This window comes from Gambusia affinis, linkage group LG12 (assembly GCF_019740435.1).
Source record: "Gambusia affinis linkage group LG12, SWU_Gaff_1.0, whole genome shotgun sequence".
NCBI lineage: Eukaryota > Metazoa > Chordata > Actinopteri > Cyprinodontiformes > Poeciliidae > Gambusia > Gambusia affinis.
Window position 1 is genome coordinate 18,302,849 of NC_057879.1, and position 26,317 is coordinate 18,329,165.

Below are 26,317 nucleotides of genomic sequence, written 5' to 3' on the forward strand. Positions count from 1 at the left end.
TTCTTAGTTTACACTTTCAGAAATATTCTTTTTGCATTCTTTCATGAGTTGGAGGATTTTAAGTTCAGTTAGTTGCTTTGATGATAAGTTTACTGTTATCTTACTTTGTTCTGTATTTCATTGTTAATGTTTTGCATATCCCAGAGTTTCCTTTTCTGTTCATTTTGTCTAATTCTGCAGCCCTTCAGTTTCCTCCATCTTCCTGCTTCAATTAAAGCTGCAGCCAGTTAACAAGACTCACTGGTTCTGCACTAAGTACCGTAATCAGGTTTACCAGTGTCATCGTCAGATCCTTCTTGTCCAGCTCCTGTTTTGCTTGTGTTTCTGTAGAGTTTATGTGCATTATTTTTATTATTTTTGTAAGATCCTTGTCAAGGATTTTGTTATTTACTTGCAAAGCATTACCCTGTTGCTTTATGCTACTATATTGCATAGTACAATACATTAAATTGTATCATTTTGCTGAAGTAAAAAATAAAAAATTGGGTATGAGGGAAACTAAATTGAATATCAAATTGGTCTGTACAGATTTTTATGCATCTTTATTATGTTGTACTCTTTGCAGTTTAGACGGGCCTTGTATCAACCACAACGGTGAGATACCCAGATCTGGCTCATACACATTTACACCTATGAAATGAATGAAAATCAAGCATGATTTAATGAAAGTAAAGATCTTCAACTATAGAACAGAATAGCTCTTAGTGTGTTTTTGTGTGTCATTAGAGTAAAGGTTTGCAGCTTTGAAATTTGCAATCTTCTCTTATGCTTGTGACTCATGTGACTCAGTTCTTTTCACCATGTTTTCTTTTGCAATCTCCTATTTCACATTTCCCCGTATTTTTTTCTTCATATGGACTTTAAATTGCTGAGCTGTGATGCACATTTGAGTGTAATCCCAGGTTTCAAGCAGCAGCAACTCATTTGTTATAAAGAAGAAAATCAAAGATCGGCATTCCGTGCATTAGATTGGCAGGCAAAAGACATTTATTAAGACTTCCAAACATATTGAGCTTCTTTGGCGAGGAGAACACAACTTTAGACCGAACGTCTTAAAATGAACTGTTGCTATGTTGAAGAAAATGCTGCAATCAGATGTTGGTTCAAAATGTAAAAAAACCTTGTTTTATCACCTCAGCAAAGTTGCTTTCACCCATTAATGGAGGCTTTTTTTCCTTTGGAAAACCGTTTAATTTTATTGAGGCATATATATATACTTATATATATATATATATATATATATATATATATATATATATCCTAGCAGTATATGACATCATTGTTACAATTATATTGATGTTTCAGCAAAGGACGTTCATTACCATAGAGTTCCTATTCATATGAAGTTCCCCTGTGTATGGATATTTATCATCCTGCATCAGCTAAAGACTGTGGCTGTGGTTATACATAGATAATGCAGAGTTTTATAACCCTTTGTCCTTCCCAAGACATACACTAACATAAGTCAAATGATTCAGTAAGAAGAGATTCCTCTGTAGTATTCATCACTACAGCAGGCATATTGAGGAAGCGCAGTGTGGGTGACTATGAATAATATAGAGCAACTTTTAACGCTGCTATAGATTATATAGCATATCTCTGCAGAGTACGTTCACCGCACATTTGTTTTAAGGGCCTAATTTATGTTTTCTGTCCCACAAGGGGCTTATCTGCATCCACTGACATGCTGATAATGGGTAAAGTGAAGGACTTCCTAATTACTGCATCCAAACCTCCTCTTAATGGTAAAAGCATGCTTCTAGGTAAAGGAAGAAGGTAAAATGAAGAGAGAAGACCATTTAAAGCTGTTGCATATATCTACTAAGAATCTACTAGGATCAGTTTGTATTCATAATGCTCAAATTTTTGGGTTTCTGTTTAACAATAAATCATGGTATTTACATAGTTTCAGCCTTTCATACTGTCCTTTTTAACTGTTTATGTAGGCATGATTTTTGTTGTTTAGAAGTGTTGCTGCTTGCTTGAACTTCACTAATGTACATTATATTCATACTTAATATAATTTGAAATATGTCAAAGATTGGTATCTAAAAAAGCAAGTGGGAATAAAGTTAGTTTTCTGAATAAATAAGGATTGCAAAAGGGAAGATAAAGTTGAAGCTTTTAATTTATCTACCAAGGTTCCCTAAGTAAAAAAACAAAAAAACAAAAAAAAGAGATTATGGACATTTTGAAGGGGAAGGCTGTAACAATAATAAACTATAAATGAGAGACTCAAAAGCTGGGAACTGCCAGACAGGGTGGAGAGAAGAGATGAGGCAACAAAAGCAAAAATATATGTAATATATGACAGAAAAACCAAGGAATGTATGGAAGAAAGAGAGATTTATGAGGAGTTAAAGAGTTTACTGCTCTTGGTCTTTGTCAACCTTATGAAATAATATAATTTTGGCCAGCTATTGCTACCAGATCATCCTTCAGACAACTTTTGTGTACAATGTGTACAAGTCTCTGTAGAAGCAATGGATAATCTTTCTCCTCTAAATAATAAACGTTTTTTGGCTCCTACAGAACTCCCACATAATTACCCCATAGTCTGTTTGTTAACCCACATTTCAATATGGGTACATTTTAGATGTCACTTTTAATTTTAGCTAATTTTCTTTGCTTTGCTTGTTTAAATCAGGTTTTGAAGTATGACACTTTGCGTTTTATTAGGAAGGTACATTTATACCTTTAAAAGCTCAGTTGCTCTTGCTCAGGCAAGTTGGCACCTTTCCAGAAATATTTTAAAAGGTTTATATTTAATGTGAAGATATAAGCACCAAGAAGCTGTCCTTGTTAAAAACAGATTTTGGTCATTTGTTGCTTTATTGAAGTTTAAAAATTTCATTACTGAAATGAATAAAACCCGTATCAAACACAATAGTATTATAGGAACAGAAACATTTTACTCATTTAAATGTCACATCAGATTACTAGGAGCAGAACAATGACATAAAGAATTTAAGATACTTCTTCAGGGAAAATGTTTTTTGTTTTTTCTTTTTATGAAACAGGCTTGGGGGCTGATGAAAAGCATTATCATACCTTTACTGGCTTCAGTTCTGTATCTGAGAACCTTTTACTGATAAAAATGAACTTTACAATGTTGTCAGCTTTGGCACAAACACATGCCAAGCAGTTTCTCAAGGTGATGAAAAACTATAGAAGGTTCTGTCTTGATTGGGGCAAAGCAGATGGTAGCCCATATTGGTCGTTATGGGAAATAGGAAAGAGTGAGTCATTCAAATCTCTAGAGCGTTGGGTTGGAAGGACTTTTAAACAAGTGTGTGCAAAAAAGGAGAAAGACTGACCCTTAACTTGAACAAAGAGGTTGCATAGAGCAAGTTTTTTTCTTCTTTTTTCTTTGAGTAAATAACATCTGAAATGTTAGAATGTGAGTTAAATCTAAATAATGAATTAGAAAATCCCCCGGTCACATCACACCAACTTGGTGGAATTTTCACATGCAAGAGAAATGACAAAAAAGAAAATATCCAGTGAGTAGTGGTTGTGTAGAATAAAAAATGTCTTGTCAAGATCAGATGAGGAATAGGAGGGAGATTTGATGGTGAAAAGCTAAAATAGGTTAAAAGCAACTTGTTACAATCAAGGTGTGTGGAATAGCTGTGGGCTATAAACAGGAAGCTAAGGCTAGAGGCTAGAGGCTTTCCAAAGTTTTGAATATAAAACAGAAATATGATGCCTGGTCACATGTACATATTTTGTTTTGTTTCCCTTGCTGTTTGAAATTTAAATTTAGGAAATTTATGTATTTCCAATAAAACCCTGCTTTTATGTTTGTTGTTTTTGTATCTCAACTTATACACCAAATTAATTTATAGAAATGTGTTTAAAATGGAGTTTGTAAAAAAATAAAAATAAAAACATTTCTTTTATTTGCAAGCCTTTTTTTTCAGTGAACTAGTCTCAATTCTGTACTCTGTTCATGGATATTTGAAAAAAGGCCGTTTCATCCAGACTTTTTTGACAATTTTATACTTGATATTAGGACATAGTTATTCTTGCATGAGGCTTTATTTCTGCAACAAGGGTGGCTAGAAGTAATACAGGTCTCAGCTGGGAGCTTGTAAAGTTGTGTTATACTGAATGTCCTTGATGATGCAGATGGAACGGCTTTGATCCCTGAAAGATACAGAGAAACTCTCTTTCCCTCTGGAGAGTGTCCCTCTGTACCTTTTTAAAAGCATCACAGTTGTTTTTGTCACCATGAGATTCCTATATGTCTACATCAGCAGGACTGCTGCAGCAGGTCACAGCAATGTGCTGCAGCAACCATCTGCCCCATATTAGTCAAAATGTCTGGTGGGTTTAAATCTGCGCCCTTCACCTCCACGCAGCCCCACTTCAGCATACCATTCGCTATGTGTCAGGTGCCAGTTCTGTGCATGTGTGTGTGTGTGTGTTATGTGTGGGTAGTTTACTGTATTTCCTGAGTGACACATGCTGGCCAAATTTCTGCAGGGGAGCTCTGACCTTTGCTGTCATTCCTCTTGGTAGTCTTTCTCTTATCATTACTGTCAAGTTTTTATTTCTCTTATTCTTTTTCCTTCAGCTTATTATTTGTTCTGTTTGCCTTTCTCTTTGCCTTTTACCCCATTCTCCACTTTGCTTCCACTTTCTGTTTTGCTGTCACATTGATGCATGTGTTTTTGAGCCAGTCGTCTCTTCCTTTTCTTCCTGACAGACTGTTGTTGGAGGATGCAGCTAAGTGTGCCGTGCTTTGTCACTCCGACATCATACGGTGTTCTCTGCATATCTTACCTGCTGTATCTCTACTTCTGTTCATGTATTCTTATGTTGACAAATATTAGGAATGGATGTCTGATTTCAAGCTGTTTTTTCTTCTGTGTTGGGCTCAGTCTTGGCCTTGGATGGTGCAGTCTTGACTGCATGGCTGATATGACAAACAGTTATTAATCTCTACACTCATCTATTGCAATGTACACTTATTAAATCAATTTAGAGATTGTGTATCAATCTGTGGCTGCATGTAATAACTTAAATATTTGCCTATTACCAAGAAGATGTTTTGGTTTAGTTATTAACTCAATTAATTTTTGCACTTTGGTGCAAAAAAAATAAAACAATGTTCTGAAATATACAATGTTCATATCAGAACAATGTTCTTCTTTGGAGGGTCAATCTTGGTATTGGTTCTCAGAAGCACGGGCTTTAACTTTATGCTTGGTTGGGGTACAAGAAGACTTTGGAGAAAAAAAGACAAAATCTTAGAAAAAAGAAAAAAATTATGAACAACAATACCTTAATAAAATCCTAATGCTAATTAACTGTGCCTGCATTTGAGTTTTACTCAAAATTTTTGACCTGCACCTACTTCAGTGTATGAGAAGAATTTTGTCATCAAAAACTTACACATGTATTAAGATTTCTCTCTGCTGTTTGACTGTTAATGCTAATTGAATTATCTTCTATAAGAATCATTGTTTTTAAGAGGTCCTTTCACAAAATAAATTGCCATTTTTGGAGGGCCACAACAAATGACTCATGAGCAGCAGCATTGAGTTATACTGGATTGCCTAGGTTTTAGGTTACTTAGTTCATATTCTTTTGAAAGTGAGTTGGCTTCTTTTTTAAAGTTTCTAACATTAATAAAGTACCCAACCATACTATTAGGCAGGAACTTATATAAGCAGGAATAATTTCTCCATCTCCTTTTGCTTGATCAACAAATCCACATCCAGGAGTTTTAACTTACTGCTAAGACCTTCTCACAATAACCCAGAAATTAAAGTTACCGTGTGGGCTGAACTCCGGTCTTTCTTGTTATTTCCATGTGGAGGTGTTGGTGTAGATTTGTACATTAAAACAGCTGTTACTACAAACCAAATGACAATATTGCCCTGTGCTTTTGTGCTTTTGTGCTTTTTTTGCTTTGGCATCGTTCTTGTGTTGATGTTGCCCCAATCTAGGACTATCGACTACAATGTTGCAGAAAAGTAATTGAATTGGCGGCCATGACTTGGCCTTTTGCTTTGTGTGACCAAAAAGTTGTTACACCAGATTAGTTATTCTGGCTTAATGCCAGCATCACCACGCTGTTCCTCTCTCTTTGTGCTCCGTGCCAAGTGTTCATAAAGCAGAAGAATGTGAATGTGATTGAAAATTGTAGGGTATAAATTAGATGTATATATAAAAGTTAGAGTGCTTGTGAATGTGTGGTTGACTGCAGCATGTAATCAAGCTTTGATGAGCTTCTTGTTTCCCAGGTGGTGCAGTGAAAGGATCATCATCTTTTATTAATAACGCATGGCCAGTCACATTCTGCTACAAATATTCATACAGTGTCTGATAAACATAGTATCGCTCATCTTTTTTCCTTAAAAGGGGTTATATGTAACTTTACAATTACGGTAATAGCAGGGTCAGATTTTTTTACTAAAAATAGGAAATCAATCAACATTATTAATTTTTTAAGGTCAATAAATTAATCTTTTACTTCACTGGAAGTGAAGATAATCCTTTTATTTCAGAGACCTAATTTGAAGCTGTTTCTCATCTGCATTTGTTTTAATGATGTAATTAATTATTTTTATGGACAATAAATCTCATTGTATTCATTCATTGTAATCTTCATATTTAATAGATATAATTTGTTTTGGTTGTGCATGCAATGCTAAAAAAGAGACTGTTTTTATAGATGTATTTGTAATTGGTAAATGCTAATGACATGACAGCCACCAATGACCAATGTGCTGGAAAATTCCCTTATACATATATTATACTGACATTTAAATTTGAAAGGGAAAATAGCTTGAGTCTTCTGAGCAAAGCTCAAAAGGACAAAGGCTGAGAGAGGAATTGCACATTTTAATTGCAGACTAACAACCTGTAATTAAATTTTGCTGTGCTCTGTCTTGATAAAAATTTAACAGCTCTTATAGCTTAAAGTTGTCTCAGTGAGATGCCAGAGAAAGTGAGGAAAAGTGTCTCAAGCACAACGTAATTCAGCATTGCCCCTCATCCACTTGTTGCTGCACACTAACTGTCATCTGGCTGAGGGAAGACAACTCTACTTATCAATTTAAAAAAGAAAAATAAATCCTACTCTGAGTGGCATCTGTTATGTTTATTTAAGTAACATTTTAAAATGTAACTAGTGCAATAATCCTGCTTATTAGCCTGCTAATATGAACTAGTTAAGTAAGTTAATTTATAAAGATCATCACAAAAGGAAGCTATTCTGCACAATAATAACTTAACCAACTGCAAAACTTTTTGGGTGCTCTATTTCTACTGAAGCATGTGCATCAGAATCAAAACAATAAAATAACTGCTGTTATGTTCTGTTATTATACAGCAGAATAATTGTTGCTTCTCTGTTTTAAATAAAAATTATCATGTGACATTTTCACTGAGGCTCATGTCTACTTTATGCTAACCTTTGTCATACCCTGCAGTGACTAATACCCAATTCTAGCATTATGAAATCATTTTATGTAATCATAGGATCGTAAGTCAGTGCTCTTTGATGCAGTGCATGCAAACTTGTCCACTGAACTGAAAGCCATCAGAACTTATTTATGCTACATTTGGACAGCAGCTATTTGTGGAAAGTTGGTTCTTTTTTTTATATATTTTTTTATTCACACACAAACCCCTTTCACTCGATCTCACACACATTCAGCTCAATCTCCATTAAGTGAGATAAGGTGAAATCTCTCTACGTCACTTGCAGTCTTTCTTTTCGTGCTCTGGCTGACCAGGCAAATGATAGCTTGTGAGGCACAGCCTTAATCTATCTGCAGAAAGCTGATAAATCCTGTCAAACACACACACACGGCACAGCTACACAACACTCATGACTGGTGTGTAGATGTACACTTATTCCATTTATACACATAAATACACACAATGTTGAGACAGTCATTCAGACTGAGCACTGACAGGACAATAATCTACTTTAATGGCAACAGTATTTCTGGTGTAATGTGGATATGTGTGTTCATGTGCACAATGACCTGACCTAGGAGAAAGTTACAGTGCACGTTGGTCCTCATCAGTCATGGGCTCACAGTCTCTCGTCGGGGCAGCAGCAATGGATTTATCTGCTGATACCCTGATACGGCTGATAGGGTTAATTGGTTTTCAGAGGGCATGTAGAGAGACAGAACCTGACACTGACCAGATTACTGCAGAAACACCGGGGAGGACCTACCACAGACGGAGAGAGGGGCAGAGAGGAAATAAATGGACTCTCGACAATGAACTTAAAGCAGGAGGTGCAGAGGAGGGGAGAGGATGAATAATCGTTTTTATCACCAGAGATGGGAGGTCAAAGAGTGAAGAGTTGAGGCAATGACAGAACGTGAAGTAGAAGGGAGATGTTCCATTGTCTGATTGTATAAGGTTTCTATGAAGTCTGGAAAAACCTGGAAACTATGAAGTTCAAAATTTGTGACATCAAAGGAAATTGGAAATGGAGAAAGGAAAATAAGTTGCATTTTCAGGCCTTGTATACTTTCCCATTTTCTGAAAGCTGTATCCGTCCATCCATAACTTCAGAACCCGAGGAAGAAGAAAAAAAGATGCTGACGGTATTTACATGAAGTACTAGAGAAATAAGAACTTCAGAAAATGGTACCATCAGGTTCTCAAAAACTAAGCAGAAGGACCAGAATACAGTCAAATCCAACAAGCACTGAGAGGCCCGGGTTTAAACATAGAGCAGTGGTAATAGTGAAGCAGGTGAGGAAAGGAAATTTGTAGCAAAGAAGGAAGTCAATTTTCCTCTGATTTCCCACAGACTGATGTGAGAGAGAAGATGGCTACAAGAAAGATCTTAGTTATTTCAGCTTTTTGTGTAAACTTAATTTGTACAAACTGTAGGACAGTGTAAAAGTCTGGATTTTCTTGTTCACTTTTAAATATCCAGATTTTCTCATAAGCTTCAACCCAATTTTGAATCTTTCAGTGTTCAGGATTTTTGTTGTTGCTGAAACTCACTTAACTCTAAGCTGAGTCATTCAAAAATGAAAAGGTCTGAACTCAAGGAATTTACCAGAGTTATGTTTAGACACGATCTGTGAAGAGTTCAGCTGCAGTTAGAGAATTTCAACAGAAAGTCTGAGACGTACTCTTCCCACATTTGTACACACACACAGCATCATACTGTCATGATTGAGACTCAGTTGAGAGTGACTGAAGTAAGGGTGACATTTTTTTCAAAGCCCTTCATAAAGTCTTAAGAACTATTGATAAAAATACTTGAAAAGAAAGTATGGGAACTAAGAGAAACGAAGGATGGTTTATAACTTTTGTACAGTACTGTAGCTTGGACCAATCAATGTTGACAAGCTTTTCTTCTCATCTCTTGAGGTTTTCACTTTTACTTTGCCTTGACAACTTCACTTTCACGTCTGAAGTGACAAACTAGCCCCGACTGATAACAGTTACAGATGAGTTTCCCTTAGAGGACAATTAGTGTTGAAAGTCACTGAGGACATGATGGATGAATATGGCAAAGGACAGTTGTGAATGCTAACTATCCCAGCCACATGGAGTGAACTGGGGTTGTTCTGTCATTAAGGATGAACACAAGATTTTACAGTGTAGCGCTAAGATTTTGCAAGCTGCTACTTTTTCAGTTTTTCTTTGAATTTTGCAGTGTTAATATTTTTCTCAAAGGAAGCTAAGATTTGGTATTTGAGTTGCTGTTTTATGAGCATAGCCCAGCATTAGTCAGTGTAGACTGACAAGGTAATATGCATTCCTACTTTGCTGTGAAATTCCCCAAAGCAGACGGTTGGCAGGTTTGTAAGACTCTTTTGAAAAAGTTTCAAGAGCGCAGCCAGTTTTTAAGCCGCCTGAGATACGTCATAAATATTTAATATGAACTCACAAAGTCTGACACAGGTTATCTTTCATATCAGTCTTGTGCTCAAGCCTGGTCAGGTTGTACTTATTGATTTTGCAGAAGTCAATACTCAGCTCCAGTTGCAAACCCCTAAATATTGTGAGACAAAGTCTTTAGAGGCTAAATAATCCTGAAACATTCCTTATTATTGGTTTTTCGTACCATACCTGACAGCCTTTTGTTTTTGTGCCATGCCCTTCCTCACAGACGTTTTACAGGAAGCTGCCAAAAGTCGCAACAAGGAGCAGAGTTCCTGCTGTCAGTCACCGAGCTGCTGCAGTGAAGCAGCTGAAACATTTGGTGGAAGATGACATTTTCTTTCATCCAATAACCTGACAACCACAGAGCCCCTGATCCATCTCATTGTTACTGGGTTAAAGTCTGCATCCAGAACTAGTCCAAGTATTACATAAGACAGAGTGATCTTGAAGGTATTTCTTTACAAAAGAACCTTTATTATGTCGGCAAAATAACAGTATCTAAGCTAGTGCTCCCTCTGGTGTGTGTGTGTGTATATATATATATATATATATATATATATATATATATATATATATATATATATATATATACAGCACGGACATTGGGATGTCATTCGGACTAGAGAAGTGTGGTCGGATGGTTACAAAGAGAGGGAAGGTCATCCGCACAGAAGGTATCTCACTCCCAGAAGGAACAATAGCAGACATAGAGGAAGGTTACAAATACCTGGGAATATCACAAGCAAATGGCAACCTTGATGAGATCACAAGAAAAAGAGCCACAACCAAATACCTCCAACGAATAAGACAAGTCCTGAGAAGCCAGCTCAATGGCAAGAACAAGATCCGTGCAATAAACAGCTATGCCCTACCAGTAATCAGGTACCCTGCAGGAATAATTAGCTGGCCAAAGGAGGAGATACAGGCCACAGATGTTAAGACCCGGAAACTACTAACAATGCATGGAGGGTTCCACCCCAAATCCAGCACACTGAGACTATACACGAACCGCAAAGAAGGAGGCAGAGGACTAGTGAGTGTGAGAACCACTATCCAAGACGAGACATCCAAGATCCATAGATACATCAGGGACAAAGCCTCAACAGACAATGTGCTCAGTGAATGTCTCAAACAATGGGGAACAGAACCTGAGGTGCCGGAGGAACCATCATGGGAGGACAAGCCCTGCATGGGATGTACCACCGCAACAACCAAGTGGCTGACATCAGAAAGTCCTACCAATGGCTGGAAAAAGCTGGACTGAAGGACAGCACAGAGGCCCTCATCATGGCCGCCCAGGAACAGGCCCTAAACACCAGAGCAATTGAGGCCCAGATCTACCACACCAGACAAGACCCAAGGTGTAGGTTGTGCAAGGAGGCCCCTGAGACAGTCCAACACATAACAGCAGGGTGCAAGATACTGGCAGGGAAAGAATACATGGAACGACACAACCAAGTGGCAGGCATAGTGTACAGAAACATCTGTGCAGAATATGGACTGGAACCCCAAGATCAAAGTGGGAAACACCCCAAGGTAGTGGAGAATGACCGAGCTAAGATCCTGTGGGACTTCCAGATCCAGACAGACAAAATGGTGAGGGCGAACCAACCAGACATAGTCGTGGTGGATAAACAACAGAGGAAAGTTGTGGTGGATGTGGCAATACCAAGTGACTGCAACATCAGGAAAAGGAGCATGAAAACTAGAGAAATACCAGGGCCTAAGGGAGGAACTGGAGAGGGCCTGAAGGTGAAGACCACAGTGGTGCCTGTGGTCATCGGGACCCTCGGGCAGTCACCCCCAAACTGGAACAGTGGCTACAACAGATCCCAGGAACAACATCAGACATCTCAGTCCAGAAATGTGCAGTCCTAGGCACAGCCAAGATATCAGAGAACCCTCAAGCTCCCAGGCCTCTGGTAGAGGACCCGAGCTAAGAGGAAGAAGAATCACCACCTGTGGGTGAGAAGGGAATTTTATATATATATATATATATATATATATATATATATATATATATATATATATATACTGGCATTTTTTCAGTTTTAAGTTTGCATGTACAAAGTTTACTTTGCCTTTGAGCAATCTGAAAAATCCAAGATGATGTTTTCTCTGCAAAAGCTGCTGTTAATGCAACAGAACTCACTTAAAATGAGGCACAGCTAAGGATACATTTGTGGAAAAGCCTCAAACTCGCTGACATTCTGACTTTAGGTAGAACAACAGGAAGATGCTGGACTTCCACCTAATTTAATTCTTGAGTATAATTCCCAGATGTCTAAATGTGCCACATTCATCTCTTCAAAAGATTTGCCTGCTTACAGATTGGAAATGAACTCTGGGAAAAATTTTGACTGATCAAATGAAAATAGAAGGGTTTTCCTTGAATGGCCAAAATTCTAAAGCAACAAATTTGGAACCCTAAAATTTCACCATGCCAAGTGTGAAGGACAGTGGTGGAAGTTGGTACAAGTTGCAACATAGATTGCGTCATAAGGAAAGAAGATTTTATTGAAATACTGAAGCAACTTCTCTAGACATCAGTCAGAAAGTGTGCAAAGGTGTCATCCAGTTGGATAATGATAATGAGTAAACCTTCAAGTTGGTGATTTAAGGACTCCAAAGTTTTGAAGAGACCATATCCAAACCCTCACCTGAATCCAGCAGAAAGAAAACTGGGCAGAGCTGAATTGTGTGTGTGACCAAGGTGGTTTAAAAAACTGACTGTTTCACTTGTTCTGTCAGGAGCAATGGCTCAAAATTTATAGATCTTAATGAAGCAAAACCCAAAATGTTTGAATCCTGTCATACAGTTTTAAAGGCCATTCTTCCCAATCACTAAAAGAGGCATATAGCCTTCACACAAAATCCATTGTTTAGCATGCACAATCACATAAAAAGCTGTCATTATTCCAGCATTTGTCAAATGCAAATAATTGTATTAATTGTAACATACCTAAAAAAGGGAAAAGTTTAGTCCAATTTGCTGTCAAAAGGAGAAAAATATGCTTGTGTTTTCTTATAGACTAATTGTAAATGTATGGTTTCAATTCTGTGTGACAGGCAGTGAGGCAGTTTTACACTGCACCATAAATAATTTACATGACTTCACAGCTATGCACATGTTTAATTATTCATATAAAACTAAACTAGTGGATTTGAATAAATAGATCAACCATTTACATTCAGCAAACACTGATCTGTAAATTAAGTTTGTAGCTGTTTATCAGAAGTGAACTTTGTTTAATTTGGATTTTCATTTGGCATCGGTCGAGTGCACATATTGCAAGTCGCCATTAGTAAAAGCTTCTGCCAGAATGTCAGCAAGAAAATGGCTCATTATTTAGAAATGCTTATTAGTCCACAATAATCTCAACAGAGCTTTTGTCTGCATGCTATTGTTTCGATAAATAAAGCCTGTAGCACTCGATTTAGAGTGCGGTGCATGACAGCTGCCCCTTTTGTTTCTAAATTAATTATGCAGCAAATGTGAAAAGTTTGAGAGATGAAGTAAACTTGTATGCAACACAGGGGTTGGTACTTTGAAAATGCATGCTTTGAATTTAAAAATGCTCAGTGGGGGCATGGGGGGAGTCAGACGAATCAGCAAACTGAGGAAAACCATATTTGTGCTGCACCCACACTTGTCACACTTGTCAGTAAACTAATTTACTCAGGGTTGGGGTTGCCACCCACATGCATATGCACACTGAATTATGTAGGGTCTGATCAAAAATTAAGGGAGTAGAAATGTCCTTGAAAAGTTAAAGGATGGCTGTGAAATTGCAAGTGAGGAGTCACAAATCTCTCTCGCTGCTAAATTGAAGTGCCCTTTCTGCATTTTACCCAGTAATTTGTTGATTTGTCAAATATTCGCACATGAACAGTTTCACTAGCTCCCTGTGGGCCACTGCAAGCAAATTGTGGTGGAGCAATCCTTTCCTCTGCACTATGAACGGCAACAAAATAAGCACAAGTCTTGGTCAAAGTGCAATAGCCTGAAGTAGAAGGAATAAAATGTGAAAAGGATGCTGGGAGTCGCACACGTCCTCAAAAATATAAAATGCATGAACACTGAACTGTTTTTACAACCTGCTTTTACATAATTTTATACCTAGTAACAGGGATTCTTAAAATTTTAAATTGAAATTGAACTTAAAACTGAATATTGCATTTGATATTTATTCTGTTTTGCAATTAAGTTTCATGCAGTTGTTGATCTTTTCTATTTTTTCATTTCTATTTTGTTTTTATTTTGGTTCATCTGACCTTATGAGGGTGCATCTCTTTTTCTTAATTATTAGAGCAACAAATAAGAGAAATATAAATAGAGGATCTTTGATCATGCACTCAAACAGATGACCAGTCTATGGCTCTGAACATCTTTCAGATTGAATTAATGCCAAAGAAATCTTTTTTGAACAACACAGACAAAGTTTAGGGTTATTAACAGGCACACTGTTGCCCTCAGGCTCAACAAAGTCTTAGTTTTTCTTTATTCTGTCTCGACACCTGTCAGATTCCAACACCTTGTGTGACTAAACAAAGCTTGGCATGACAGACATCCTGACAGTTTATTTCTGGACATTAAGCTCAAGGTGATTGTTGGCTTTTGAACAAAAAAAATTGTAGAAATAAAGACTTTTGGAATTTAAAAGGGACAGATGTTAATACAATAAAATAAAATAATATTTAAATGTTGCCCTATTCTGATAATTTAATTCAAAAACTAACTTATAAATTTCCTGCACAGAGAGTGAAGATATCACAAAAAATAGACTTTTTCAGAAATGTTAAATATTACATGAGACCAGTAAAACAACAATTTGTAATATAGATATTTCATGGCCAACTTGATCATGGGGAATACTGCTGACTTTTGCACACAATGGTCATTGATACCTTCCACAAAAAGGCTAAGCCACAAAGCATCATTGTCAGTTTGTGAATGGACTGTTGTACGTATAAATGGTAAGATAAGTGCAAGGATAGAGTGGTAGGAAAAAGAGCCACAACCAACAAGTATCAGCATTGAAAAGATGGTAAAGTTACACCCATTTAAACTTTGGGATAGTTTCATAAGCTGCGCTCTGCAGCTATAGAGTCAGATCTCTAAGACGTACAGACATATTGAGGACATGGTGAAGCTCCTCCTCAACTGGAGACAAGTCCAAAACTATTTTACAAAAAAAGGACTGGATTCCTGCCTCAGTGTTCAAAATCAACTTTTCCATAGCCTTACATTTCTGTAATAGTTTTATTTCATGTTTGTTTTTGTTTTTTTGTTATTCTAATTTTCAAACAATAACTTTCAGCCCAAGTCAGCAAAATAAATATAAGCCTTAATTTGAAACCTATCACTGTGTGTGTAATAATTATAAATAATTTGAGTTTCACAGAATTATTTAAATAAATTACGCGTTGCCTGATATTTTCATTTGGTGAATTGCTGAAATGTCTGAAAATGGGGGGCTGAGACATGCACCACTATGAGAGTGAGCACAGTTTTGATGAAGAGGAAAGACTTGCTTTTTATTTGGAGGACTTCAGAGAAAAAAAAAATAAATCTTGGATGCCTGTCCTAGCACATAGACATTGATTACTTATATAGCATAATAATAACCGACATATATATATATATATATATATATATATATATATATATATATATATATATATATATATATATATATATATATATATATATATATATATATATACAACTGCACATCCACTTACCAAATTCATAGGTTGAAAAAACTATTTAAAAAAATTATTTTAGGAATAAAAAACTTGAATGCTCCTATGACGGCTCTCCCAATGCCTGAATGCCAACTTCATAGACTGTTTTTGAAACACAGACAGAAGATCAATTTATCTGATAATTGAAGCCCCAGTGGATTTGTGACAATAGATTTTTTGTTACCAGTGGAGGGGGATTATGCTGTAAAATCTCAGGTATTAGAAGGCTTACAAGAAGGATTACCCATTGTGCTTGATTCACAGTCATTCTGAACTGGTAATGGATGTGTGGAGTCAATTCCATCTTCCCAAAACAAAAAAAACCCTGTATTTTAACAGGGTTGAGGATGTAAACCAGTCATTTTAAATTGTCTTGTTTCAGTCTCCATTAATGGTTGAAGAATATGTTACTGCAGTAAAATTTATGGCACTCTGTTATTCCTTATTTCACCACAGTTTGAGCTGAAACCTTTTTGGGTTCTTGTCTATAGCCTTTGCAGCTCTAGAGACTGAAACTGTGTTGCTCTGCCTTAAAACCTCAAATAAAATATACCCTGAGGTAGATTCTCACAATGACACGTTACTTGAGTAAAAGACAAACCGACTGCAGTTTATTTTCTACTGTCTATATCTTGATTTTGCAGCTGGTCAGGGTAAGATTATCTTGTTGACACTAAAATTAAATCATTGTGTTCCTTCTGCTTCTTTTTATGTAAAATGCAGATTAAGTTGTTGACCCATTTCGGATTGTTGTTTGGGCTTGCTGTCTTCTTTGGGGGGAGGGGAGACCTTTTTTATTCTTTTCTCTATTTACACACACACGCGCACACACACACACACACACACATATATATATATATATATATATATATATATATATATATTTATACATATAAACCATTGCCTCTTTTGAAATCTTTTTTCTGAGTCTGAGCACAACTACTGAAAGAAGAGTTACAGTGATAACTTTCTCTGTATTTTTCTCTGTAGTTGTCTAGGAAAGTAGCAAAAATTCAAAGCATGTTTGAGCACAATACATGGCTTGCACTATAACTTCATTCTTTGCTTGACCTTCCCTCTACTTGACAAAGAGCTAGACTTCACCAACCTTAGTGAAAGGATTCACTAAGAGAGATATACAATACATTTTCCATTATTAAATTTATAACTGTGCGATATATTAACCTTGACTGTCCTGACACTTCTCTGCTGTCAGACCAGAATTCATTTATCTTCTCCAAAGTCTTGAACCTGCGCTGAAAAATATAGATACACTCCACTGGGGCAGGCAGTTCTCTTAGAGTCAATGAACACATCAATTCATACTGCATGTAGCAAGAAAACACTGTCCAGACCAGCACAGCAGACACTAAATACTGTTGTTTATTGATGTTGTGTTGCATTAAATTGCATCTGTGTGCTTGGAGGTGATGGAAATTAGCATTAAAGCATAGGTAAGGAAATCAAAGCAGGATACTTGCTGAGAAAGTGATGAAGATAACATTTCTTGTTAAAATGTGGCTAAGCTTATTAAAATGAGAAGAGCGTGAGCGCTAGATCCACTGCAGGGCTCCTGGGTCCCACATTCTGGAAACAACCCTGCACCCCTAAAGTGAGATAGAAAATAATTTATTACTCCAATACCGAAATATCTTAGCTAGTTCTTGTTTTTTTTTTTTCTTTATCCGGGCCTGACCTTTCAAAACTGATCATTTTTCCTCTATATCTATGACAGAGCAGGATATGTAAGGAAGGCCAGAGTCCAACACTATGGCTCGCTCCTCATCAGCCCAAAATAAATAAGAATCTCTCTCTTTTCAAAAATAACTGTTTCCTTTTGGATAACAAAAAGATAATCTTTTATTATGTATGCTACTCTAACATCAGCTGAATTTAAAGATTTTTGGTAAACAAACTAATTCCAAAGTATATTTTCCTTTTTGATAAAGGTAGCCTTAAGTGACTCCTGTGCTAAGTAAAAAAATTTATTAATCTGAACTTCAAGGGGTTGAGGGAATGCTACTAATATCTGACCATATTAGTGGGGCAGATATTAGAAATGCTGCTTTGTGGAGACCATAAAACTTTGGTCCAGTATTTCAATATATTTTTCCAAGGTTTGATCCTGTTGAACCATGGGACGTAGTTTCATAATAGTTAAATAGGCTACATTAGGATTTACCTACCATTGAAATATAATTCATATTCTTTAACGCAAAACAACAATTCTTAAATCCAGCTGTGTCTTGCATTTTAAAGTTTACCAAAAACCATATGAAAATAATGTCTGTAGTATTAGATTTTTTCTATCATAAATATCACATATACTAATTCTCAAATGAGAGACTCCAGTACCGCACAAATAATCTTAAGCACATCACACTGTTCTTGTTTGGATAACTGAGGTAGCTATTATGAATGTATGTTGCTGTTGGGATACATTAGTAAAGGATAAAGAAATTATACACATCTCCATTGTTCTTGAATGGAGATATTTGTAATAAACATGGTTCTTAAAATCTTGTTTATGTGTAAACACAAAATTTTGATTTCTTTTTCAGCTGGGTGAAGATACATTCAATCGGGCAAAGTTGTTGAATGTTGGCTACACGGAGGCTCTAAAGGATGCCGAGTATGACTGTTTCATCTTCAGTGACGTGGATCTGATCCCTATGGACGACCGGAACCTGTATCACTGTTATGACCAGCCCAGGCACTTTGCCATCGCAATGGACAAGTTTGGCTTCAGGTAAGCTGATCATTGCAAAGTGTGTTCTGCTTTTGGTAAATCCAGAGAGCCACAGATATATAATAACGATGTTTACTACAGATAACGTTAAAAACAAAACTGCACAACATGAGCTAACATAGCAACAGATTGCCGCTGAAATCGTATGTTATTTATTTATTTAAAATCATATGCCATTATCCAAATTACTACATTTGTAAATAGATTTTGAATAAATTATCCAAAAAGATTACTGATTTCCAATTCAGTCAAAAACTAATAAACCATTACTTCCTCAAAGTTTTGACTTTTGCATTTTGAAATGATTATTTGAAATACATACTAAGTTCATTAATTTCTCTAAACTAATTCACAATTAATTTGGAGCTGATTGACCAATATAATCCTTGGTTTTTAAGCCTATATGTGCTTTTCAGATAATTTCTTTTCAAAACAAGGATATTTCTAAACAAGTGGAACTGAAATATAGTATGTGGCCAATATTTTCCTAATAATCAGGTGGTACGCTGACTTGATCATTCTGATCTAAATTACTAATTTTATTAATAATTGCTCTGAGAAATTATTTGTAGCCAAAGATAGATTCCTACTGATACACTTGTTTTTTATTCCTGCATTAATTCTAGTTGATTTTTCTGTTTTGTGTTTTCAGGTTCAGATCCAGGGGCATTCTGATATCTGTCATTAATCCTTTTAAATGCAAGACCTAAAGAAACTGATGTATTAATTACCAATCATTTGAAAGTCAGGAAATTTAAAATACCTATCACATAACACATAGGATTAAATGCAGTTGCGTCTTTTACATTGTTCATAATTGAGCTACAACTAGACCATCTTTTTGCTAGCAAAGTCATCCAGGAGGTCTTCTAAAGGCAATAATGAGAAAAAAAATATGCAAATTTTTAAGACCTTTAAATTCAGAGAAACCACAGAGGTTCCCAAGCCCTCAGTGATTGGGTCTTGTTTTATCTGCTGGTATAATGACACCACACCTAACCTCAATTATCTAAGTATTGATGAATAGTCCAAACATGGTCAACGAATGCGACCTCACCACAGAGCAGTTTTCAGTGCTCCAGAGCTGTCAAGTTAAAAAAGCCTCCAGGGCTGCAGTGCTTTCAATGTACTGTAGAGCTCAATAAGCTAATTCTATCTGGCAAAAAAAAAAAAAAAAAAAAACAATGCCAGGTGGTAAGCAGAACAGTAGCTGACATTTCCTGTTAGTAATTAATCAGTAAGCACTCAAAATAGTTTTATTCAAGCTTTGGGCTCCTCAATAACAAATGGCTGTAAGAGTTGAGCCTGAAGGTTCTTGAGTGGAAGGGCTCCAAACGGATGCATGTGATTATCAGCTGAAAAATGAACATTTTCTGCTCTGATCTTCAGTTTGTTTTCAAGCTGTAAAATATTAGACTTGTTTTTTCAAAATCTTAACAGATTTAGTGAGTGATATGAAAATTGGTTATAGTAGTAGTATGAATATTACATTGCAGTTGTGTTTAAACATGTTTAAAACCTTTCTGGGTGAATGTTGCATGAGTGTGTTGCAGAGCACATCTAAACAAGATAACACAAGCTGGTCAAAATCAGCACTTGACAAAAAAAACTACAGGGGTGAAACTTCAATTTAAAACACTCTTTGACACTTAGTTATATCCAATCAATGTTTCTTTTACAGAATGCGAGTAATTTTAAATTAAAAAAAAAGACAAGGAATAATTTGATCAAAAATAGATTGTATGTGAAATCATTGCCATAGTCATTGTATGATCAGATATCAATGAAAGTTTGGTTATAAAGACACCAAACTCATTTTTTGTGGGATACCCACCTGTTGTTCCAGACTCGTCTGAATTAAGATCAGAAGAGTCCACAACTCTTCTGATCTGACACAAAGATGCATCTTTGCTCTCCATGCAACAGACAAACACAAAACCTAAATTTCAGCCGCGCTGGTATCTTGGTACATTTCTGTCTATAGAGATGCTGCAGCACTCTCACTGCTGTCTCTATGCTTGCAATTAAAAATAAATTGATTCTTGGCCCTTTCTCTCACCCAGCATTTCAGACAGTAGACAGAGTTGGATCATTCATGTTAGTGCCAGGTGTGCACAGGGCCATTGGTAGAAGGCAGTCGTCCTCTTCCCTGTGATTTCAAAGTCGTGTCTCAAGTTCAACTGAAATAAGCATTTTCTTTCCATGAAATGCCCATCATAAATAACAGCATCATCTGAGTCTAATGTAATACATGAACACAACTGTTAGCATGAGCTGAAGTATGCAGGATTTTTTTATTATTATTATTAAAGTAGATCAATAAGTTAATTTTTAATTTAGGAATTAATCTAGCGCTTTATTTTGTATGAAGGACTTAATTAAAACCTGTTAATTCTTGTGTAAATGTTAATGTTGTTCACTTACTTTCTACATTCTGCACTCAGTGTGGTTTAGACAGGGGGAATTTAAAGTTGTTACTCTCTAATAACAACCTTTCAAAAATGTTCCAAGGTGTGTTATAAATTACATTTTGAGTGAAGCAGTAAAATATTGAGGCTAGTGGCAAAACAAAGCCCAGTTTGCTGCAGGCTCTGTGCAGACTGGCATATACGGTAGCCAAATGTGTGTCAGGAAAATAACTTTCTAGGACATTCATGTTTCATGCATGTTCTGAAAAAGTCATAGTCAGTCTTGTTTGCACATAGAGCTTTCACTGTAGTTCTTCTTTAAATAAGACAAATATCTAGTTTCTGTACTGTCAAATCGTGTCTCTTTCAACATAAGTGAAAAAGACCAAAACTTGTGATCAATGTCCAAATATTTCTGCCCTCATAGCAAGTGCCTATACATGAGATTAAATGTTAACAGTTTTAGTTTAAAAGGAACCTGATCTATTCTGACTTTAATGTTACTTTGGGACCAAATCTTTTAAAGCTAAGAGGCTAATTTAAAAATTGCTGAAGCCTCCGGGTACTTTAATGCCTCTACGATTTTTAATGTTTTAATATGACCTTTAAAATGCAGCTGCACTGCTTTATTCTTCTCAAACCATTACTTACAGCACACTGGAAGAAAGGAAATCAACAGACATGAACAGCGTTAGGACTTTATTATTTGTGTGACGTAGACAATCAGGAGGCCTGGAGGTGTGACTGACCACCACTTTGTCTGACGTGGTCAAAGCTGGAAGACGTGACAGATTTCTGCGAGATGGGAATTCTGTTTAAGAAGAGAGAATCCTTCTGTTCATCTTTATGACTTTTGGATCAATGGCATTATGGTTTTCTTTTTTCATTTTGCAGAGAATAATTAAAAGTTAAATCACTAACTGATCAGATTACTCAGTCTATTTATATCATCTTGACAAGAAACATGTTTTGTTTTAAACATATATCAAAACCTTAAAAAAAATGTATGCAAAAAGTCTTTATAAGTAGTTTTGACATTGTCAAGGTCTTTTAACCAGTTTTCATTGACTTTCTGGGTTAAAAGTCTGTGGCCTGTGCCAACTGTGGTTTTGAACATGCATTTATCATCTTCCTGTTGTAAAAACTATCCTTTTTTTCCCCACTTGAAGCCTTCAAACAGATGCTGTGATGTTTACTTTCAGTACAAGCTGTGTATGCTCCATTGGCCTTTTAAAAAAAGTTATTTTTTATTCCCACTGCTCAGCCTGATTTACTTCTGAAATTTGCCAGACTTCTTTAAAAGGTCTTTTAATGCTTTTAAACTGGTCCCCAGGTCCCGGACCAAAGCATTCAGAATCAAGGCTGAAAGTATCTAAAGAACATTTCTGGGCTCATCTTCTGGCTTAATTATCAAAGACGTCTGATCCAATGGGGAGATTTTTGATCACACTTTTCTTATAAATAAGCAATTAATATAAAAAGGTTTTAACAAATCTTCACTCTTCTTAAGCTAGAGGTCAGATTACATTTTTTTTTCATTTTTATATTTTCTCACTCTCTTTCCTCTTGTTTCCCTCAACATGTGTTCTGTTGAACACACCTGCTCACATTCCTCCTGACCATATTGTTGCTCGCAGAACTTGTGCAGAGACATATGCTCTCATTAGTTTCTGCTTGTCATCTCTCAACAAGAAGCTGTCACACGTTTGACAACATAGAATGTACACACATGTAGGTATACACACACACACACAAAGCCCTCTGGTTAGACTCCAGGCGCCTGTCATGACACCCCCCACTGACGTCCGTCCCACTCCACTAGCCTCGTGACTTTTGACAAAAAGTAAAAGAGCTTGTCTTCCTTTTTTAGTCGGCTGTGTTTTCAAGCACACACCCATACGCACACTCCATACTCAGTACATATCCCTGTTTATTCATCAGTTTGAAAATTAATTCACCTCATTAATTCACTATTCATACATGTGAGAACTATTCGTTAGAAGCTTCCTAGCGTTCACTCTAACAAGGCAACTTGTTTTATAAATAACTGCCAAGAAGCTACTTTGGAAGCCTCTTCAGAGTTTTTAAAAATTTTTATTTGTATTTTACATGGAGTCAATTCATACAACGATAGGATTAAAGGGATATGGATTATTCTATTACAGTTAAAAGTCACCCATAAATTATCCACTTAAAGTCTGAAAATGACAAGAAACTTAAAAGATCAGATTGCCAGACAGATGCCTTATTTAAATGTAAATTGTGTTAGGCAAATCTTCACATAAAAAGAAAACTCACAGTTCCATCACTTTGATATGGAGTTTCCCTGAAAATGATTCTTTAAAGCAGTGGTGCAATGGAGCAGCTGCTGGAGATATTATCTCACAGAAACAGAGTCATTGCTTCAAATCTCTGCCCGAGCTGCTCTGGGTGGAGTTTGAACATTCTTCCTTCACTGGGATTTCTTTTAATTCTTACACTGCCCAAAACCAGGCATTTTAGGTGGAGATCTTGGCTGCAGGATACAAGAGAGACAAAAAATTACAATATAAGTAAATATTGTAATAACATATCAATCAAGCTACATTTTCTCTACTCCCTGTCAGTAACACGTAAATCTGGTGTATAGATTGAGTGTAGGGAAAGTCCATCCAGTTGGCTAAATACATATTTGGAAGCAAAACACGAATGCCTGACCCTTGGAAAATCTGTGTACCTTTTGTATTCACATAGTCCTTTGAAACTGAAGTTTTGCACTTTTGGCCATTCACAGCTTCAGAAGAGATGTGTTGACAAAAAAATCATCCTTTGGCTTGATTTGGATGGCTGTCCGACTTGACCAGTCATGACTGGTGATAGGTTGGCTGGAAACTCAAAAACCCAACCTTTTTGCACCTTAATAAATCAGGCCATGCTCACCACAACACTCTTCATAGTGAATATTGATACTGTTTGAAGAAGGCTATTTTCAGCATCAGTGAAGTACTTGTCTTTCCTGTTGAGGCATGTCTGCTGTTGATTTGGTTTGCTACAACAGAAATCAGGATTTTGGCAGGTGCTGATCAGTTCACTTCTTCTCAATGTTGTACTTGGCCAGTTTTGTCCTTTTGTACCCAATACTTAACACAACAAAAAGAAACCGCCTGCCACAGGATATCAGTCCATGCACACCTCAGGGACGTTTGGGTGAACCGCTGAAGGGATTAGTTTACCCTAAGGGAACTTCAGTATTCTAACGGAGATTGATGTTTACAGTTAATGATCTTGAGCCATCCATCAATTGTCTATAGCTGCTTATCCTGGAAGCATCATGGGGGGCTGCTTCCTATCTCTAGCAAGTATTGGGCACAAGGTGAATTACATTCTGAGCAGAATTACATCAATTATGATGGATTGTGCCAATCTATCATAATAATCATTCTAATCCCTATTATAAGATGGTCAGATTTTTATGGGTTTATTGGTCTCTAGATTGAGCTTCGGTGTGGGTTCATGGTTGCCTACATCTCTGTGCTGTCCTATGACAGACTGGAAAACTCTCCTCTCACCCGTAAGATAAGCACCTGCCTGGGGCATGCTGCGGTGGCGTAGGGGATAGTGCGACCCACGTTTGGAGGCCTTGAGTCCTCGACACGGCCGTTGCGGGTTCGATTCCCGGATCTGTCGACATTTACCACATGTCTTCCCCCCTCTTCTTACCCCTTTCCTGTCAGCCTCCTTTCAAATAAGGGGCACTAGAGCCCACAAAAAGACCCCCTGGAGGGAAAAAAAAAAAGGATAAGCACCTGCCCTCCCATGATGCTGCAGTGATTTAGAAAATATAGGGATTGTCAGCTAAACGGGTTTCTTGAAAGTCTAATCATTGTAGTGATGGTCCTGGGTGTAAATCCAAAGCAAGGTTGTATTGTGCAGAGTTTGGATGTTCTTTCCTTGTCTGTGTAAGATTTTTCTCCTGCTGCTGTTAGGTTAATGGCACCTCCTAAATTTCCCATAGTTGTGAGTCTGTGTGTGAATAGCTGGTCATTTTGTACCATAGTCCACTGATCATTTTATTTTACCTGACATGGTATGACAGATATCTGCCTCGGGACATTTTGAACTGACCATGCGTCAATTCATACTTCCCTGGGGGCCTCTTAACCATTAAAAATGTAATATTTAAACCTGTTCATAGCCTACTGTATGGAAAAATGGTTATACGACTACCTTAAAAATACAGTATATATCAGCAGGAGGTTGATTATTAGTTCATTTAGGTTTGGTGATCAAGCATTGCAATATTTCATACTTAATTAGTTTCTACTGACTCAAACTGTAATAAGAACTAAAATAATAGGACCAGGTGATGCAGAGTTAAACTAGAATTACATTAAATCTGGAATTTGAGTTATGTATCATTACAGCTTAAGGAAATATGTTTCTACCAAGAGAGATAAAGTGTTGTACTAGTTCAGGAACATATCTGTCAGTTTTTGTTGTTGTGCATTATGGGTATTAAATTGATATAGAAAAGCACTAAATGGCAATGGGTACAAATTAGAGGTACGGATTGAAAAAGGAGTAAATTGATCTGTAGATCCATTAACAGCTGGAACCAGGCACCAGCAGGTCTGCAACATAAATTATGAATAAAAGATAAGTTAATGGATGGTTGGGTTCTTTGAGAAGCAGAAGATAAAATGCCTGACTTGTTCAAAGCATTGTGTCTTAATGTATGTCAGATAATTTGACTCTTTTACTTTCCTTCTAATTTAAGTGTTATTTGAGCAAATGAATATTGTAGTTTTAGCTGATGCTTGGAGTGGTATGGTGCATTTCGATAAGTTGTGACTAAGTTACACTTGCCAAACAACAGCAACGGCTGAGATGAAAAGCAAGTAGGAAAGAATCAAATAATTATCACGGGTTACAAATGTCCATAAATATAAACTGACAATCATGCTTTCTGGTGCAACTTTTTCAAAAATTTGCTCTATTTTATGTCTGTTTGTCAAATTGTCAAAGATAAAATATTCTTATGATGTTTTAAATAAACTGATCTACAAAAAGAACTTTCCCAGGCTGAACATAAAAATGTCAGAAGTTGTATTTTCTACTGAAATTCTTAGTTCTCTGAAGACATCTTGCTCACACCTCAAAGCAGAAAAAAATCCTGCTTTAATTCAGCGGAGACTCCTCCAAATGAATGTTTTTGCTTGTTTACAGAATTCATACTCAGAAAATTGTTTATTTAGAATAGATATGTAGATTTGAAATGTTTCTTCATGTTGTCTGGACTCATCTACTACTTTTCTTAATTTCCTCTCACCTTTTCTGCTTCCCATGACTTTCCTCCCTGTTCTGCAGGTTGCCCTATGCTGGTTACTTTGGAGGAGTTTCAGGGCTCAGTAAAAAGCAGTTTCTAAAAATCAATGGCTTTCCAAACGAGTACTGGGGCTGGGGAGGAGAGGATGACGACATCTATAACCGGTAAGTGAGGAGGATTGAAGGGACAGTTGATTGGTCTGTTTCCCATTCACTTTTTACAAAA

The 26,317-nt window shown here is 36.6% G+C and overlaps 1 protein-coding gene across 3 annotated transcripts in view; it reads left to right on the plus strand.

The window, feature by feature from the left end:
* Window positions 1-26,317, plus strand: part of b4galt2 (UDP-Gal:betaGlcNAc beta 1,4- galactosyltransferase, polypeptide 2) — a 147,850-nt gene that overhangs the window by 96,876 nt on the left and 24,657 nt on the right. For all 3 annotated transcript variants that reach the window (XM_044134022.1, XM_044134021.1, XM_044134023.1), the window contains exons 5-6: window positions 18,192-18,379; window positions 26,134-26,256. In XM_044134022.1, coding sequence (XP_043989957.1) covers window positions 18,192-18,379; window positions 26,134-26,256 — 311 coding nt within the window. The remainder of the gene's footprint in view (window positions 1-18,191; window positions 18,380-26,133; window positions 26,257-26,317) is intronic.